A 15,682-nucleotide genomic window follows, 5' to 3' on the forward strand; every position below is an offset into this window, starting at 1 on the left:
GTCTGTAGTGAGAGAGAGACGATTTTTTTCCGGATTTCTTCCCCGCCATGTACGAGGTTACGATATGTCGGCGCGTGTGGAAACGCGCAGCTTATATATTATTGTTCGTTCCACTTTTGCGTGTTTGAATAATTTTTTTTATAATTATTCTAGTTTATATTCAAGAGTGAGTCTCATGTGAGACCGTCTTACGGATCTTAATCTGTGAGACGGGTCAACTCTACTCATATTCACAATAAAAAGTAATACTTTTAGCATAAAAAATAATATTTTTTCATGGATGATCCAAATAAGATATCCGTCTCACAAATACAACTCGTGAGACCGTCTCCACAAGTTTTTGTCTATACTCAAATAAAGATCATGTTATAATTTTGAAAAAAAATGAGATATTAAACCTCAATTATGAATAATTGAATTGAAAAAAGCAAAAAACAAATGAGTAAGTTTTTTATGAAACGGTATCATGAATAGACAAAAACTTGTGTGAGACGGTCTCACGGATCATATTTTGTGAGACGGATCTTTATTTAGGTAATCCATGAAAAAGTATTACTTTTTATGCTAAGGGTATTACTTTTTATGGTGAATATGGGTAGAGTTGACCCGTCTCACAGATTGAGATCCGTGAGACGGTCTCACATGAGACCTACTCTCATGAATATTTATCTGTGAGACGGATCAACCATATCGATATTCACAATAAAAAGTAATATTCTTAGCATAAAAAGTAATATTTTTTCATGGATGATCCAAATAAGATATCTGTCTCACAAAATATGATATGTGAAACCGTCCCATACAAATTTTTGTCAAAACAAAAAAGCCAGGTAGGATAAAAGCACCAAATACTTCTATTAAGAGGAACTTAATAAATAATAAGGATATATGTCTCTATTTCTTGTATAAATTCTAATTATTTTTTGCTACCCCATCCCATCCTGTTATTGTTAGAATCCAAACTTTTTTTTTGTAGAAAATTCAAAATCATTCGCAAAATAAAATATTATAAAATATCTTCACATGCCTAATAATAATAATAATAATAATAGTAGGCATCTAAAAAACGATAACGAACTTGTATGGAAACTACAAAAACTAGCCACCGGATACGTAAAGTTTTTAGTTAAAAGTGTATACTAACAAATTTAGTGCAATTTTTTGGGACAAAATTCATTTTGAAAATGAGGTAGTTGAGCAGATTGTAATATTGAGAGATGTAATATAGAAGTGGATTATAATCTATATTTTTCTTACTTTAATAAAGGTTAATTAAATCTATCGAATGAAGTTTATCTAACCCTCTATTATTTTATTTCTTGATTTTGCATAATTGTGAGAAAAATTAGCCTCTCGTTGTTGATAAGACGATGAATTTAGGCTACATGATTTAAGGAATCTCGATCCTTGAGCATTTCGAAGCACTTTTTTAAAAAATAATTGAATGAAAAGGTTGTGATTAGATGTTAATACACCAATTTAGTATTAATTATTAGTAATTAATGAAATGTACAACTAAGCTATATTCCTTCTTTCTCATGTTTATGGCTTTCGTGTCATAATCGCAATTCCTCCATGTGACGATCACAAAACCCTCCTCTCTTTTTTTTGGGGGGGAAAAATTAGCAAATGTTTTTTTTTTCAGTTACATGTGGAACGAGGTTTTTTCATATCACCTAAAATCGAACTCACACATTTCTTCTGTCGAAAGATATTTACATTACTGTACAATAACTGATATCAGAGCAATGTTTGATATCAAGTCATCAGAGGCATAGCCAGGAAATTTTTTCATCTTAGACTCTGATTCAACGGAACTCAGGTTGAAACTTGAAAGAACAATAAATATTTGACTTACTAATGAGTTTTACAAAAGATTAACCTAATCTATAATTAAAAAAAATAATCATATTTTTTTTACCTTGGGTTGGAACCTACTCCAGTCTTTGTGGTGGCTCCGTCTCTTTCAGTCATGCGGGTGCTTTTTTTTTACTTCTTTTAAAATTTGATTCTATTGTAAGGAGAAAATGTTGGACTTAGGCTTATTGGGCTATTGGGCTTGTTCTTTGAATGAGAAATTGGATAAGGCTTAGTAGATGGCAAGTGGGAAATGTCCCACATTGGAAAATGAATATAGCATTGGTGAATTTATATTGTGTTATACTTTATGGAGGTGTAACAATGATTGGTCAAGAGGCTCTCTCTCGCGCGCACAGGCGCATGGGGGTGCAAATCATGGCCCGATTTGCAGTGGAAAAGGGCTTGACTTGTGTGCAAGCGTACGTGCGCGACCTGGGCGCGTCGAATGTCGGACCGATCAAGGCAAAATTTCCCACCAAGGCTTACCTAGCTTTTTTTATTTTCGAAATGGTCTGTGACCTTTGGTGCTTCAGCTGGGACAGTTTCAATTGACCTTTGGTGTTCCAACTGAAATGTCCTTTGGTGTTTCAGCTAGCCAGACCTTTGGCCTTTCGTATGGCCAGCCGTAACTGTCCTGATGAGTGCCTATAAATAGGGGCAGCCTCAAGTCTTTCAAAAAGAACCAGCACATTCTGCTATTTTCGAAGCTTTTCTTGTTCTGCTGTCTCGGCTGCTGCTGTTACAACCGGCTGCTGTCTCCCTGTCGTCTCTCTACATCGTGATAAAGTTCAGGTACTGCTTCAGTTCGCCGTCGTGGTGCCTTGTGCTACGGTATTACTGGTTTTCCGTTGTATCCTGGTAAACAGACGTCCACGTTCCTCCTCGAAGCACACACCAGAGGGGACGAATCTGTTTTAAGGATACTGTATTACATACAGGCCTCGGTTTGCTTATTTTACGCTTGGCGATACTGTTTCTTTTTGACGTTGTTTTCTTTCCTTGTTCCTTTCTGTTTGTGCATACATTTTGTGTAACAGAAAAATGATTCGATTGCAAATTTCTCGATACCGCACGCAAAAGTCAATTTAATTAATAATCGACTGCTTCGATCTTGAGCATAAGTTCAGTTCTCGTAACATGTAAAGCTTTGAACTCAAGTGCTCAAATTTATTTAATGACAACAAATTTAATATTTTTGCACTGATTAATCGATTTCATAAAGCACGAATTTAATATAATTAAATTGAAAAGCACTCTAAGCTGACCTTTAAAGTGAATAACGTGTAAGATAATAGTCATTATTGAGCCCATTAATTCTTATATAATTGTCATTAAAATCGTGGAATGCATTACAGGGATTAAAATTATGACTTTCTCGCATGTGGAAATATTTTAAATCTGATTTTATCATTTATAAATTAATAAATATTATCTCCGTCTCAATTAAATAATTATTATTTATATACACATTTACAAAATAAGCATAAAATAGGGTTTGTTTTTCCAACAAATTCAGATATATTGTGAGACGGTCTCACGAATCTTTATCTGTGAGATGGGTCAACCCTACCGTATTCAAAATAAAAAGTAATACTCCTAGCTTAAAAAAATAATATTTTTTCATGCATGAATCAAATAAGAGACCCGTATCACAAGTCTTACACAAATTTTTGTCAATTCCTTATGTGTGAATAATGAAATAAACATCTATAATTGAGACAGATAAAGTCTATATATATTGAAAATGTGACGACTAAGTAACACACATATTTTCTACTTGGACCAACATTGAAAAAATATTCTTTTTTATATCGAAAATAATACTTTTTCATCTCATTTTTTTATTTATATATATCCATCTTTTATTTACTTAAATACCTCTTGATATTATATATAATTTTCATTACTATATTATCTTTATCTCTAAATATGTTTTTTTTTCTTCTTAATTTCTGAAATTACCACTACTTCAATAATCATACTATATACATACATTTTATATTTTAAAACATTAATGTTTTTTTATGCACAATATATCTCTATCCAACGCAAGTCATGTGTGATATTACTGCTAGTTCAATGAAAATTTAATCGCGTGAAAAACTAAATTAATCACATTATTTATCATTAATTGAATGGGATGTTATAATTAGGGTGATGATTAAGAGGAGGAGAAGCGATGGAAAGAATTGATTAAAATGCAAAAAGGGGTTTTCCTTATCGGGTCCGATGGGGATCTAATCCGCAGGGTCCGAATTATTGGCGTAACTAGAATAACACAAAACACGAGATCCACAATTCCCTGGAACCACTGGACAACTTTATTCTTTGATATGAAATAATGAATGAGTGCAAATCATGTTTATGTTTCTATTGTTTAATATTAAAATTTATGGTAGATCAAAGAAAAGGGGTTTTGAATAAGTTTAATTTGGAAAGAAAAATATATATAGATATTTTATTTATAATTTATTAAGATTTTTCAGACTTTAATCATTACAACTTTTAGGTGTTTGAAACTCTTTAAACACAAATCGAATCACATATCTCCGCCAGAATTCACATGATATACACTCGATCAAGCCAAAGCTCGAGCATGGTTGTGCATTTGGGTTGGAGAGATCGAGCATTCTCAATTAGATAGGATAACGAAAAAGACTGGGATAGATATAGGTCAGTCTTAGGCTGTAGTTCACTCCAATTTTTTTTGTTATCTGTGTCATTTTTTTACTTAGTCCACAAAAAAATATCACTATTTCTACATCCGACCAACTTCTTAATTCTATGGTACAACTTCATTGAACAGTACAATGTAATGAATTTTGGTGCTAGTAATTCATGTGAGGTGTTTGTATATTTATAAAAATAAACACTTATATTGATCTTATCACAGGGTTTTTTTTTTTTCGATTTTTCCCGAAAAATTCAGATATACGATCCATATGTGATTTCTGATTTGTATATAAAAATATATATTTGGTGATAATTGAATTTAATATGCGAGAGAACATATATTTGACGACAAGAAATATAGAATGTGCAGTGGGTAACACCACTCCGGGATTTCTTGTTTGCCCCAAGCAGTATCCAATCCATTCTCATCCCATCACATCAACACGATTCCCCCCATGCAGAAACAGACATTTTGGCCTCCACAAAACCAAATTTACCAATAGTAGAAATAGAATCACATCAAAAAAGCAGTTTTTTTTTTTAAAAAAACAATATAAATGTATAGATTGATTTTTTTAATATGATATTTATTTTAGTTATATTGGGAAAAACGATACCGCATATCTAGACAAGTGGAAGCACAGATTAGTTTATGTTATACTGAAATATCTACATTCGGATTTTTTGTTTTGTACAAGATAATTTAAACAAAAGGAAGCACAAGTTAGTCTATGATACATTGAAAGATTTACTCTCGATTTTTGTTTTGTATTAGATGATTGGTCAATTATCTCACTTGAAAACAAAAAATATGAGGTCCATCAATTTTTTTTTATTTTTCAGTGATCGATCATCTTATACAAACACACTGATAATAGAACTCTCGATGTAACATAGACTCACCCGAAAAATACTAGGTCTGGTTGGTTTGCAAGTTTGTGCTTCAACCATCGCCCGTTTTTTAGGGCACATACACAAAATCCACTTGCTTTTCTTGACATGGAATGGATTAATTTAACACACATATTTATGCTAATGGTGTCTTATCAAATGGTTTTCGGGGTCTTCAGATTTTAATTAAATATGGCTCACATGTATTTAAACTCTATTTTTAAAATAAAAATATGATATATGACTGCTGTATTATTATCGAGGAGGCGTGGTGTCCGAGAATAAGAAAATTTCAGGATGATGATATATATAAGATCTAAACCAATTGTTAAAATTTTAAAATTCTATGTTATAATTTTTGCATTTGATAAGAGTGATAAGTTTTAGAGTAGGTCTCTTGTGAGACGGTCTCACGAATTTTTATCTGTGAGACGAGTCAACCTACCGATATTCACAATAAAAAGTAATACTTTTAGCATTAAAAGTAATACTTTTTCATGGATGACTCAAATAAAATATCCATCTCACAAAATACGATCGTCTCACACAAGTTTTTGTCTAAATTTTAAATGTAATAAATCCGAGGAAGATATATAAAAAAAATCCTAAATTGGAACATATGAGCTCTACTTTTTTGTTTTTTCATATTCTTTGATTTAAATGAGTAGTCCTCACCTTACTTGGGCGGGCCATCCAAATAATTTGGATCTTGAACTGGCCCATATTAGCCCATCAAATGTTCGAGGCCCAATGTTATCCAACGCAACAGTTTAGTACTTTAATCTATAAATCTTAACAGTGATCAATATACTATATAATTCATAATCTTTCACTAACCCAGAAATCCCTCCTCCGTCTCCGTTCACCGAGATCAGAGTATTATATCTTCAATTAATGTTTAATTTCATTATAATTGAATCGGAAGTTATTTTGATAGGAGGAAATTCCAAGTTGTAAATGCATGTAGCGGTGGATCTCAACGGGTTTCTGCAATTCGTGGTAACAGCCTTTTTGTTGATATTTGGATTGCTGTATCTGATTCGGAACACTGCGTCGAGATATTTTATGATGGACTCCAATTTCGATTCTTCGGCCTCCGATTATTCGTCGGTTAACAAGAAGATGGAGACGGCCCCCAGTGGCGGCGACGCTGGTAGTGTAGAATCATGCGCGGTTTGCGGTAATTTGACGAAGAAGCAGTGCGCCCGTTGCAAGATGGTCAAGTACTGGTATGCTACGTGTTGGAATTTCTGTGGTAGATATATTTATAATACAATTTGGGGGCACTATTGTATTGCTTATGTGTTTTGTGGGTTTAATTTTGTTCCGCATGTTATGTATTACTGTTTTGTAATTGTATTTATGCGCATGTCTTTCTCAAGTGGGTTATTAAATTTTTTACTGCTCTATTTATTTATTTATTCATTATACGAAGTAGTAGATATTTTCTAATTTAATTAATCTGTGGTCATTGTAGTATGGGTTTAAGGGTTTAATTTTGTTCAGTAAAGCTATGCACTACTGTTTTGGAATTGGAATGGAATTATGTGCATGTGTTTTTGTAGTAGGTTATTAGATTTTCTACTTATTTCTTTTTTTGATTTTGAAATGTAGTACTTTATTTAGTGTTACGCCTTGTGCTTGATTTTTTGTTGTTGGAACTGGGCTATGTACGTAGTTGCACTGGTGCTTGCTGGATGGATACTCATGTTCGAGTTTTATCCTTATTGAACATGGTGAAGCTAATAACGATAATGAGTAGAAAGAGTAAATTCACTGTATTGTTATTGCTGTTAACTAATATCAGATCGACTGTACTCATGCTACAAATTGTTTGCAGTTATCTATATTACAATCATTCTCTGTTTTTGGAACTCAATCTTGCTTAAATCCCATTTAATGAGGTAATAGACAGAATGGGAATGCTAAACAACTGTTTTTCCTGAATCTTTCTCTCTCTAGTTATTAAGGATTATGCAATGATCACTATTTTTTACTCCTGGAGGCTGGACTAAGTCTTATTAACAAGAAAATAACTGCTACTGTTTGCGGTGAAGGGTGATTGAAGGTGTTGTGGATATGCACAGAAACCTTATCTTAATGATGTTGAAATTCAATTGCGTAGGCAGCATATCTGCTTTTATTCAGTAATCATGCTTTATGCTAACATGCCGGTACTGTTTTTGGTTTAGACATTGAACTGATCCTTTTAACGCCTTTTTTTTTACTAATCATGGCTACTAAAAATGCTTTGTAAACTATGTGAGACTAAAGAATATAAAGATTCCGTCACCTGTATATTCTTTCCCATACCAGATGCCATTTTACGATGTTTAACAGGAGCAATACTATGTATGCTAAATTTTTCGCTGGCTCTTTCAACTGCTATAGCTGCATATCTCAATTTTCTGTACCTTTGAAATTTTAGCTCTGAAGCTTGCCAAAGATCTCACTGGAATTCAGAGCACAAGACAAAATGCAAGGACCTACAATCATCTTCTAAACCTAATTTTATGCAATCTACATTTGCATTGAGGGGAAGGAAAGCATCAGTAGTTCCTCTAGGTGGAAGCATCAAGATTCTCAAACAGTCAAAGAAGGTTAAACGTCTATCTATTTTGTAGGCTGCTTACGTAATTTTTACTGCTATTTTGTTGGAACTATGCTTCATTTATGGTCTCAGATACTTTTTCCGTACGAGGAATTCGTTGAACTCTTCAATTGGAACAGTCCTGGTTATCCTCCTTGTGGACTTCTGAATTGTGGAAACAGGTAAGTTTAGTTAATGTTTCCTTTCATGCCAAAGTACTGTGCCAACTTCCCATCTCTCAATCCTTTTGTTTCCTTTTGCCCCTATGCAGCTGCTTTGCTAACGTAGTTCTCCAATGTCTTGGTTACACCCGTCCACTTGTTGCTTACCTGATGGAGAAAGGCCACCGAGTAGAATGTAAGTTGATTGATTAAAACTATTTACATCTCATTATGTTCTTTAAAATATCTCGTACTTGTTTCATTTGTATTGTTAATTGAAGATTCTTTTTTTTTAAAAACGTCCTTATAAAATTTACCAGGTCGAAGGGATGATTGGTGCTTCACGTGTGAACTTCAAAGTCATGTAGAAAGGACTGCCCGAAATCTTAATCCATTTTCTCCTATTAATATCCTTTCAAGATTGCCTAATATTGGTGGCAATCTTGGATATGGGAAACAGGAGGATGCCCACGAGTTCATGAGGTCCTTATTTCTGGGTTCCTTGTCTTATATTTGACATTTCTTGCCCTTTCTAGATTTTTCTGGCTGCAGAATAAACCTCAGTTTCGTTTTTCTATGTTGTTGATTAATTGTTTTCAAACGCTTCTTTTTTAACACCAATTTTATTTATATGTAGGTTTGCCATTGACACAATGCAATCAGTCTGCCTCGATGAATTTGGTGGAGAAAAGGCTATTCATCCTAGCTATCAGGAGACTAGTCTTATTCAACATATATTTGGTGGTCGTCTTCAATCTCAGGTAGCTTGACTTGATGAATCTTAAGCTTTTATACTATTATTTATTCCTTTTTGTTTTTTGAGCATGCAATTTCTATACTGAGATGATTAAAGATCCTTAAGTTGGAACTTCTGTCTGCCTGATTTTTTGTTTGCGTACTGGATGCCATGGCTCAAATATCCTGTCTAAACTTCTGTGCTTCCCTGATATTCTCATGATGGGGATCATAAACGCTTGGCACGTGAGCTATCACATAACACGATTGTCAACATGTTGCAATTAATGGGAGAAGTTTCATTTGTTTTAGCCGAGAAGTATAGAAATCGGGCAGTTCTTTTCTTCTTTGTCTAGAATTTTGTTAATTTCATTAAACCATTCGTATATTTGTTAATTTATACATATTTTGATTATTTCCCTCTGCTTTCAGGTTATATGCACAAAATGCAATAATGTTTCAAACCAGTTTGAGAATATAATGGATTTAACTGTTGAAATACATGGGGATGCTGGATCTTTGGAGGAATGTTTGGATCAGTTTACTGCCAAAGAATGGCTTCATGGGGATAATATGTATAAATGTGATGGGTAATCTTCCTATAATCTGAAACTTTTCTCGATCATTTGTATTCCATAAAGATGGATAGTCCTTAGGGCCTGCGTTTTCTATTAAAAAATTAGGTTGAATTCACCTTAAATCAGCTAACCTGATAAACTTGTGATAAAGATTTATACGAATTCCTCACGATAATAACAAAGTAGAATTACCTGTTGGAAGTGGGTTCTGCGTTTTCCCTTTTTAAAACTGATTTTATTACATAAATGTTTTGTCAAGCCCTACGCTTCATTTAGAAATATAGTGAAGATAGCATGCAACAACACATATGTGGTTTGGTCATAATAACTAACATTTACAACAAAATGCATACAGAGCTGAGCTTCATTGATGTCTCGTTAGTTTAGATTATAAATATTCTCTCTTATGTATGTGGAAGAATATGTGGGTGAATGTGAGAGAAAATATTTTCTAAATCTAAATCATTATCAAATCATATAAATCTTAATAATATCAAGTATGATCATGGAATATTTTTTTTGATTCTAACACTTCTCAAGTTGAACCCAGAAATTTTTTCTGAAAGCTTCAACCTAAAGCACAAAAACTAAATTGTTAAAATTTAGCACAATGTTGTATTTTAAATCATAGAGACAAAGAACGGTTGGATAGACATAGTCTTAATGCATATGCTCATAAAAGAGTAAATCATACAGATGGATAGAAGATTCGTGGTCTGTTTTACCTATCACTGCAATACGACTGTTAGAAATATGGATTTTTTTCTTCATACCACATGGTTACTGTACACATACAATAATTAAGAACATATTTCTGGCCTCGGGTATGGTCACTATTTATTTATGAGAACTGCAACAGTCATGTTTTTTTCATGATATGTACAGAAAACCCTATATCTATATTCTTGATTTGATCCCACGTGAATTTTAAAATAGTATGATTGAGTAATGGGAGTATGCAATGTAGCTTGGGATTTATTTAGTTCGATCATAAAAACCTACATTCACCAACCAATGCCCAGACTGCTGAAACTCTATCCATGTCTCTATTTTAAATTACAGTTATCATCTCTTTCTACAACGGAGAATTTGTTGGGGTAAATATTGTAGAAAGTCTTTCCTGAATTTAAATAGCAATCAAATCATATAAAAGATGTGTTGTTATCTTAATCCTGTCAATTATGATCCCATGATATATTCTTTGATTTGTAATAGACTATTATGCTGGATTTCACCAACTAGCATGTGTTTCCCTGCAGCTGCAATGATTATGTTATGGCATGGAAACGCCTTACAATCCGTTGTTCGCCAAACATCCTTACAATTGCCTTGAAGAGGTTTCAGGTCTGTTTTTTTCCTTAAACTGACGCACCCCTCCATTTTTTTTACCAGTGTGACCCATTTTTCTCTTTTGCCTTGGTGGAGGGAAGGCCTGAGTTAGAGGGATTCATCCAGTTGTTTATGGAGTGTCTTGAAAATTTTTCCCCATGTTCCTGCAGAGTGGTAGATTTGGGAAACTTAACAAGAGGGTGACTTTCCCGGAGACACTAGATCTCAGCCCTTACATGGGTGAGTTAGCAGATGGAAATGATGTTTACAAGCTCTATGCAGTTATTGTACACGTGGACATGCTGAATGCATCATATTTTGGCCACTACATCTGCTACATTAAGGACTTTCGTGGTAACTGGTACATGATTGATGATTGTAAGGTAACATTGTAGAACATGTTTTGTTTGAATGCATGCATTTATGATTGTTTTTCCAATCACTGAACTCCCATAACAGATTTAGCTGATGAGCTAATGTTCTCTTTTATTAGGTTGCTAGCGCTGAGTTGGATGAGGTGCTTTCGCAAGGAGCTTATATGCTCTTATATAGCAGGTCAGTCCTCTCGTTTAATACACAAGACAAGTTACCCTATAGATTTATATCGATGCAGTATTTTCAATCTCAGAGGCTCCAAGTATTGTCATATTTTCTTACATCTAAATACGGCAAACCGCTGAAAGCTCAGAGTATACTTCTCTTGTCTTCTCTGTTTCACCAATTATTTATCCATCATGACAGGCTCTTTGCTAAAACAATAGCCAACAGAGTGCTGCGTAGGTTAAATATGCTTTTGACTGTATCTGTTCAGATTATCTGCTGATCAGCCTTTTATGTCCTTTAAAATTACTATTATGATTGGTGTATAATGATGTTTGTTATGTGCTATTTATTACAGGATTTGTGCTCGTCCGTCGTGCTTACTTCCTGATGAATCTTTAGGAAAAGAAGAAAAGGAGAACATGAAATTACAAGAATTAGATCTTTCTCTGAACCAACCTGCTGAATATTCTGCTGCAGAATTGCTTGGTAGTCCAGTCCCAGTCAATTCTGAGCAGCTGTCTTCTTCTAATTTAAGGTCAGTGATCTGGAAAAATCATGAAGAATCATCTTTGGTCAGTGATGCAGAATGTGCAATAAAAGACTTAAAATCCCTCTCTTCGGAAGAATGTTTTCCTGTAGTCATGGATGTTGATCTTAACAAGAGCAGAGAAGTATCCCTGACACTTACTGAAGTCGCTTTTTCTGCGGAGCATTCTATTCCACCAGCTTCTGCTACTACTTCCTTGACTGTTAACTGTTCCCTACAACCAGATGTCTGCAAATTTCGAAATCTCTCCCCCTTATCTGATGCGGAAAATGAACCTTGGTGCAGGGAAAAGAATATCAAAGAAGGTTTATTCAGAATGTCGAGTGGAAATCCATCTGCTGCCGCAAACTACATCTTGGAGAATGTTGACACACAGGATGTTTCTTCCAAGGCTTGCACCAATGGTGAGGCTCTAGTAGAAGAGAACTCGTCCAGTTCCACGGCATTTCCTGAAAATGGCTACTGTGGAAATGTTTCAATGTTCCCTGATGATACTCCAGTTGCAGTTAAGAAATCAAATGGAGAAAATTCTGGAGCAAAGTTGAAACCACTTTTTGCTTCTGGTTTTCTTGATAAACATCCACGAAATAAAGGTACAAGCTTGTCGTTTCAGAATGGCCGCATCTTGAATAATGAGCAAATGCCGACTTCAGCACATGCGAATGGAAAAGTGTCAACAAAATCTGTTACACCTAAGGTTCTTGAAAATGGCGATTCTGGTGAGCAAGCTGCATATGGCGAGGGAATCAAAAGTAACATTAACAAGGAGGAAACATTGAGATTAAAACTCGATCATTGGTGAAAGCCTATGGATACCATAGTATCTTCAAACGGTTTTTTAGGATAAATTACTTGAAAGGACGTCTAAGGATGATGCACATATGGTCCCAAATTCAAGTATGAGAAATTGGTCGGAAATCATCTTGGGGGTTTGTGTGAAAGATTTTAACACTATCAGATAGGAAGTAATGTTCGTTAGATGTCGGAGATTCGCGTATGAAAGTCATTAGAAATAATTGATTGGTAATCGGTGATCGATTAAAAGTTGTATTTTTTACGTGTTGATATCATTCAACGATCCCATCGTCACAAATGGATGCCTGGGAAATTTTCTCCACGGTTTCGATATTTACCAGAAATCTTGGATGTTCTTGTATTTCATTGAAATGTAATGGATACGTTTAATTCGTTTTGGGGTGCTGGAACTTTACGACTCCCTGCAAGTCTTTTTTTATTTATAACTTTTTTATAGCTTTGAAATTTAAGCTGGGCCACTAAATAATACATCCCTATTTGAACGTATTTTTTTTTAAAAAAAGTGTTCTCGTATTCCCTTCCGATGTCTTGAGCTGTTGTCAACTTTGGTCTCCAAATGAAAAATTCGGAACTTAGAAAAGAAAGATTATTGATTGATACTTTTCTAAAACAATTCGAGTACGATTTATAACGAAAAGTGAGAGCAAGTATGTTATAAATCTTCTTTAACACAATAATTTGAATTTATAATAATAATTATGAGAATAATGAGATAATATGTCTGATCACATGACAGCTGACAAAAATTACATAATTGCAATCAAAACCATAGAAACAAGAAACAAAAAGACCCTAAATACAATGAAAACATCCTCAGAATCAAATCTTACTATATATAGCAAGCCACAGAAAAACACCATATATTACAACTCAATCCACGTGTAGGACATCGTCGATCCATTTCAAGGGCTAGTACTGGAGCTGATGGCAGCAGCAACCGGAGGTGGTGCAAGAAAAGGGATCCTCGGCACATTAGTGGGAATTGTGGGCATGGCCACAGGTAATGGTGGCAGACTCAGCGTAGGCATGGTAGGCAATGATGGGATAGTAGCGGGCAAGGGTGACAACGTGGGCTTTGGGAAAGTTGGAAGTGTTGGTTGTTTAGGCAATGAGGTTGCTGGAAAAGGCAGCAACCCGGCAGTTGGGAGGTTTGGCAGGGCGGGAAGCGGTGGCAGTGCCGCCGTAGGCAATGGTGATAGGTTAGGCACAGTTTGTAACAGGCTGCGTGATGCTTGACTAGTGTGGAGGCTTGTGAATGACAATGTCAAGATGAGAGACACAAGAATATGGTAATTGAGGGATGCCATTAATATGCACTATTTAGTTGAAATTTGAGTGAATTTTTGAAACTTTATTTGATTTTGTGTGGTAAAAATGCTTGTATGGTGTAGGACGCATATATAGGTTCAGAGTCTGAAAATCTGCTAATTGATGTTTGATGAGAAATAGTTGGCCAAAGTTCAAAATATCACCGATTTGTTTACCTTCCAAGTTTGAAGTTCTTGATATGGAGTTGGACTGACACGTACGTGCGAGATTCCTCAAGTACAAACACAAATCATTACACCGAGATATCAGTAAAATTAGTATTTAACTCGTGCGATGCACGAGATGATATTATTAAAAATTAGTGAAAAATAAATTGACATTTAAATTGAAAAAATAATATAATTATAAAAACTATTTTTTCGCTAATTTTAAAAAAAAATTAAATACAACGTATATCAATTAAATTTTTTGGCTAATATTCATTATCATATATCAAAATTTTAGATTATGTTAACATATGACAATGACATGATGCTTAATATAGTTTATGTTTTCAATAGAGAGTAGTTTCAATTTAAATAAAAAACATATAATACATAAATTATATTTGAATTAATATAAAAATAAATTAAATTCAAATTTGAACTAAATGAATTGATATGATCAATGCAATTAAGCAATAATTGAAGTTATCATTTATTGCAGTATACGTATGTCAATATTCAAGATAAATCTTTTTTTTTCGAAGTGACATTTTGGCAAGAAATTACTATTTTTGACAAAATCTCTGTTATATAAATATATATAGAACGGCGATGCATTTATTAAATTAAAACATATATATGGGTAATAAATGTGACATTATATATCAAAACTTGGACAAAAAGAATTATTAACGCCAATAATTATGATCATGAATTGGAGCAACGGATATGTCAAATAATCTTTTCCACCATGATCATATATATAACTGTGAATGATGACTACTTATATGTACAATCGCGTCATTTTCCCATATGATCATTACCGCAAAGTTGGTGCTGGCTTTTACAGTTTTTCACCAATTTTACTTGTCACATGCATGGACATTTCTTTTTCTTTTTAAGAGTATAGTTCTGAATTACATCATGTTCTTGTGTACCATTGTCAACTCTGCTTTAACGACTACCATTGTTAGCGTCCTCAAGGGTGTTGGTTCAACAGTAAGTTGGCAACCTTTAAACGTCCTCTTCCTCGTATCTATTCAAATCACACCGATTTATTGAGTTGCTAGCGTTTTGGTTTTGGTCAGACAGTCGGCTTCGTCTTGCTAGGAGGAGTACATGTACATGCTTTAAATGTCACCGGGCTAGTAATCAACACAGCCGGTGGTGTTGGGTATTCTTATTCAAAATATCAGCAGAAGAAGAGAAACAAGTTGCCTAAGTTGATGGCAGACTTGGAAATGGATAAAAAATGATATACATTCAGGAAGCTCGCTTTTTTTACATGTTCTTGATGGGGATTTCGGAGTTTCGACCCACGAGTTGGTTGGGTTTTCGAGCCCTTGTATTTTTAATATAAGTTGGTGATTTATTTATATCATGACTTTCAAACATAAAAATCAAAATAACCAGCGTCGTTTTACTTCGCTGGATGGATGTTTGCCACATATTCATTCATAACTGAACCGCTGACAAACATACACTAT

At 34.2% G+C, this 15,682-nt stretch overlaps 1 protein-coding gene and 1 long non-coding RNA gene across 3 annotated transcripts; both read left to right on the forward strand.

The window, feature by feature from the left end:
- The first annotated feature begins 6,251 nt into the window (after positions 1-6,251).
- Positions 6,252-12,936, forward strand: LOC140832012 (ubiquitin carboxyl-terminal hydrolase 18-like). 2 transcript variants are annotated; one of them, XM_073195763.1, is made up of 12 exons: positions 6,252-6,653; positions 7,853-8,024; positions 8,108-8,196; positions 8,286-8,371; positions 8,496-8,658; positions 8,813-8,936; positions 9,343-9,500; positions 10,748-10,832; positions 10,988-11,200; positions 11,311-11,372; positions 11,716-11,895; positions 12,193-12,936. In XM_073195763.1, the coding sequence occupies exons 1-12, from the start codon at positions 6,382-6,384 to the stop codon at positions 12,707-12,709; spliced, it is 2,121 nt and encodes a 706-aa protein (XP_073051864.1). In that variant the 5' UTR covers positions 6,252-6,381; the 3' UTR covers positions 12,710-12,936. The 2 variants fall into 2 exon arrangements, with proteins under 2 accessions (XP_073051864.1, XP_073051863.1); XM_073195762.1 differs by having other exon boundaries at positions 11,716-12,936.
- Positions 12,937-15,081: 2,145 nt separating this feature from the next.
- LOC140832015 (uncharacterized) lies at positions 15,082-15,331 on the forward strand. Its single transcript, XR_012118000.1, has 2 exons — positions 15,082-15,194; positions 15,284-15,331. It is a non-coding gene; the product is annotated as an uncharacterized lncRNA (long non-coding RNA).
- The last annotated feature ends 351 nt before the right edge of the window (positions 15,332-15,682 follow it).

The sequence above is a fragment of the Primulina eburnea genome, chromosome 5, assembly GCF_022965805.1.
Source record: "Primulina eburnea isolate SZY01 chromosome 5, ASM2296580v1, whole genome shotgun sequence".
Lineage (NCBI taxonomy): Eukaryota > Viridiplantae > Streptophyta > Magnoliopsida > Lamiales > Gesneriaceae > Primulina > Primulina eburnea.

Bases quoted from the DNA above. Each gene is read 5' to 3' on its own strand.
- LOC140832012 (XM_073195762.1), top strand. From the start codon at position 6,382: ATGCATGTAGCGGTGGATCTCAACGGGTTTCTGCAATTCGTGGTAACA. The intron at 8,372-8,495 runs GTAAGTTGATTG...AAAATTTACCAG, and splicing joins GAAAGGCCACCGAGTAGAAT to GTCGAAGGGATGATTGGTGC. The intron at 8,659-8,812 runs GTCCTTATTTCT...ATTTATATGTAG, and splicing joins GATGCCCACGAGTTCATGAG to GTTTGCCATTGACACAATGC.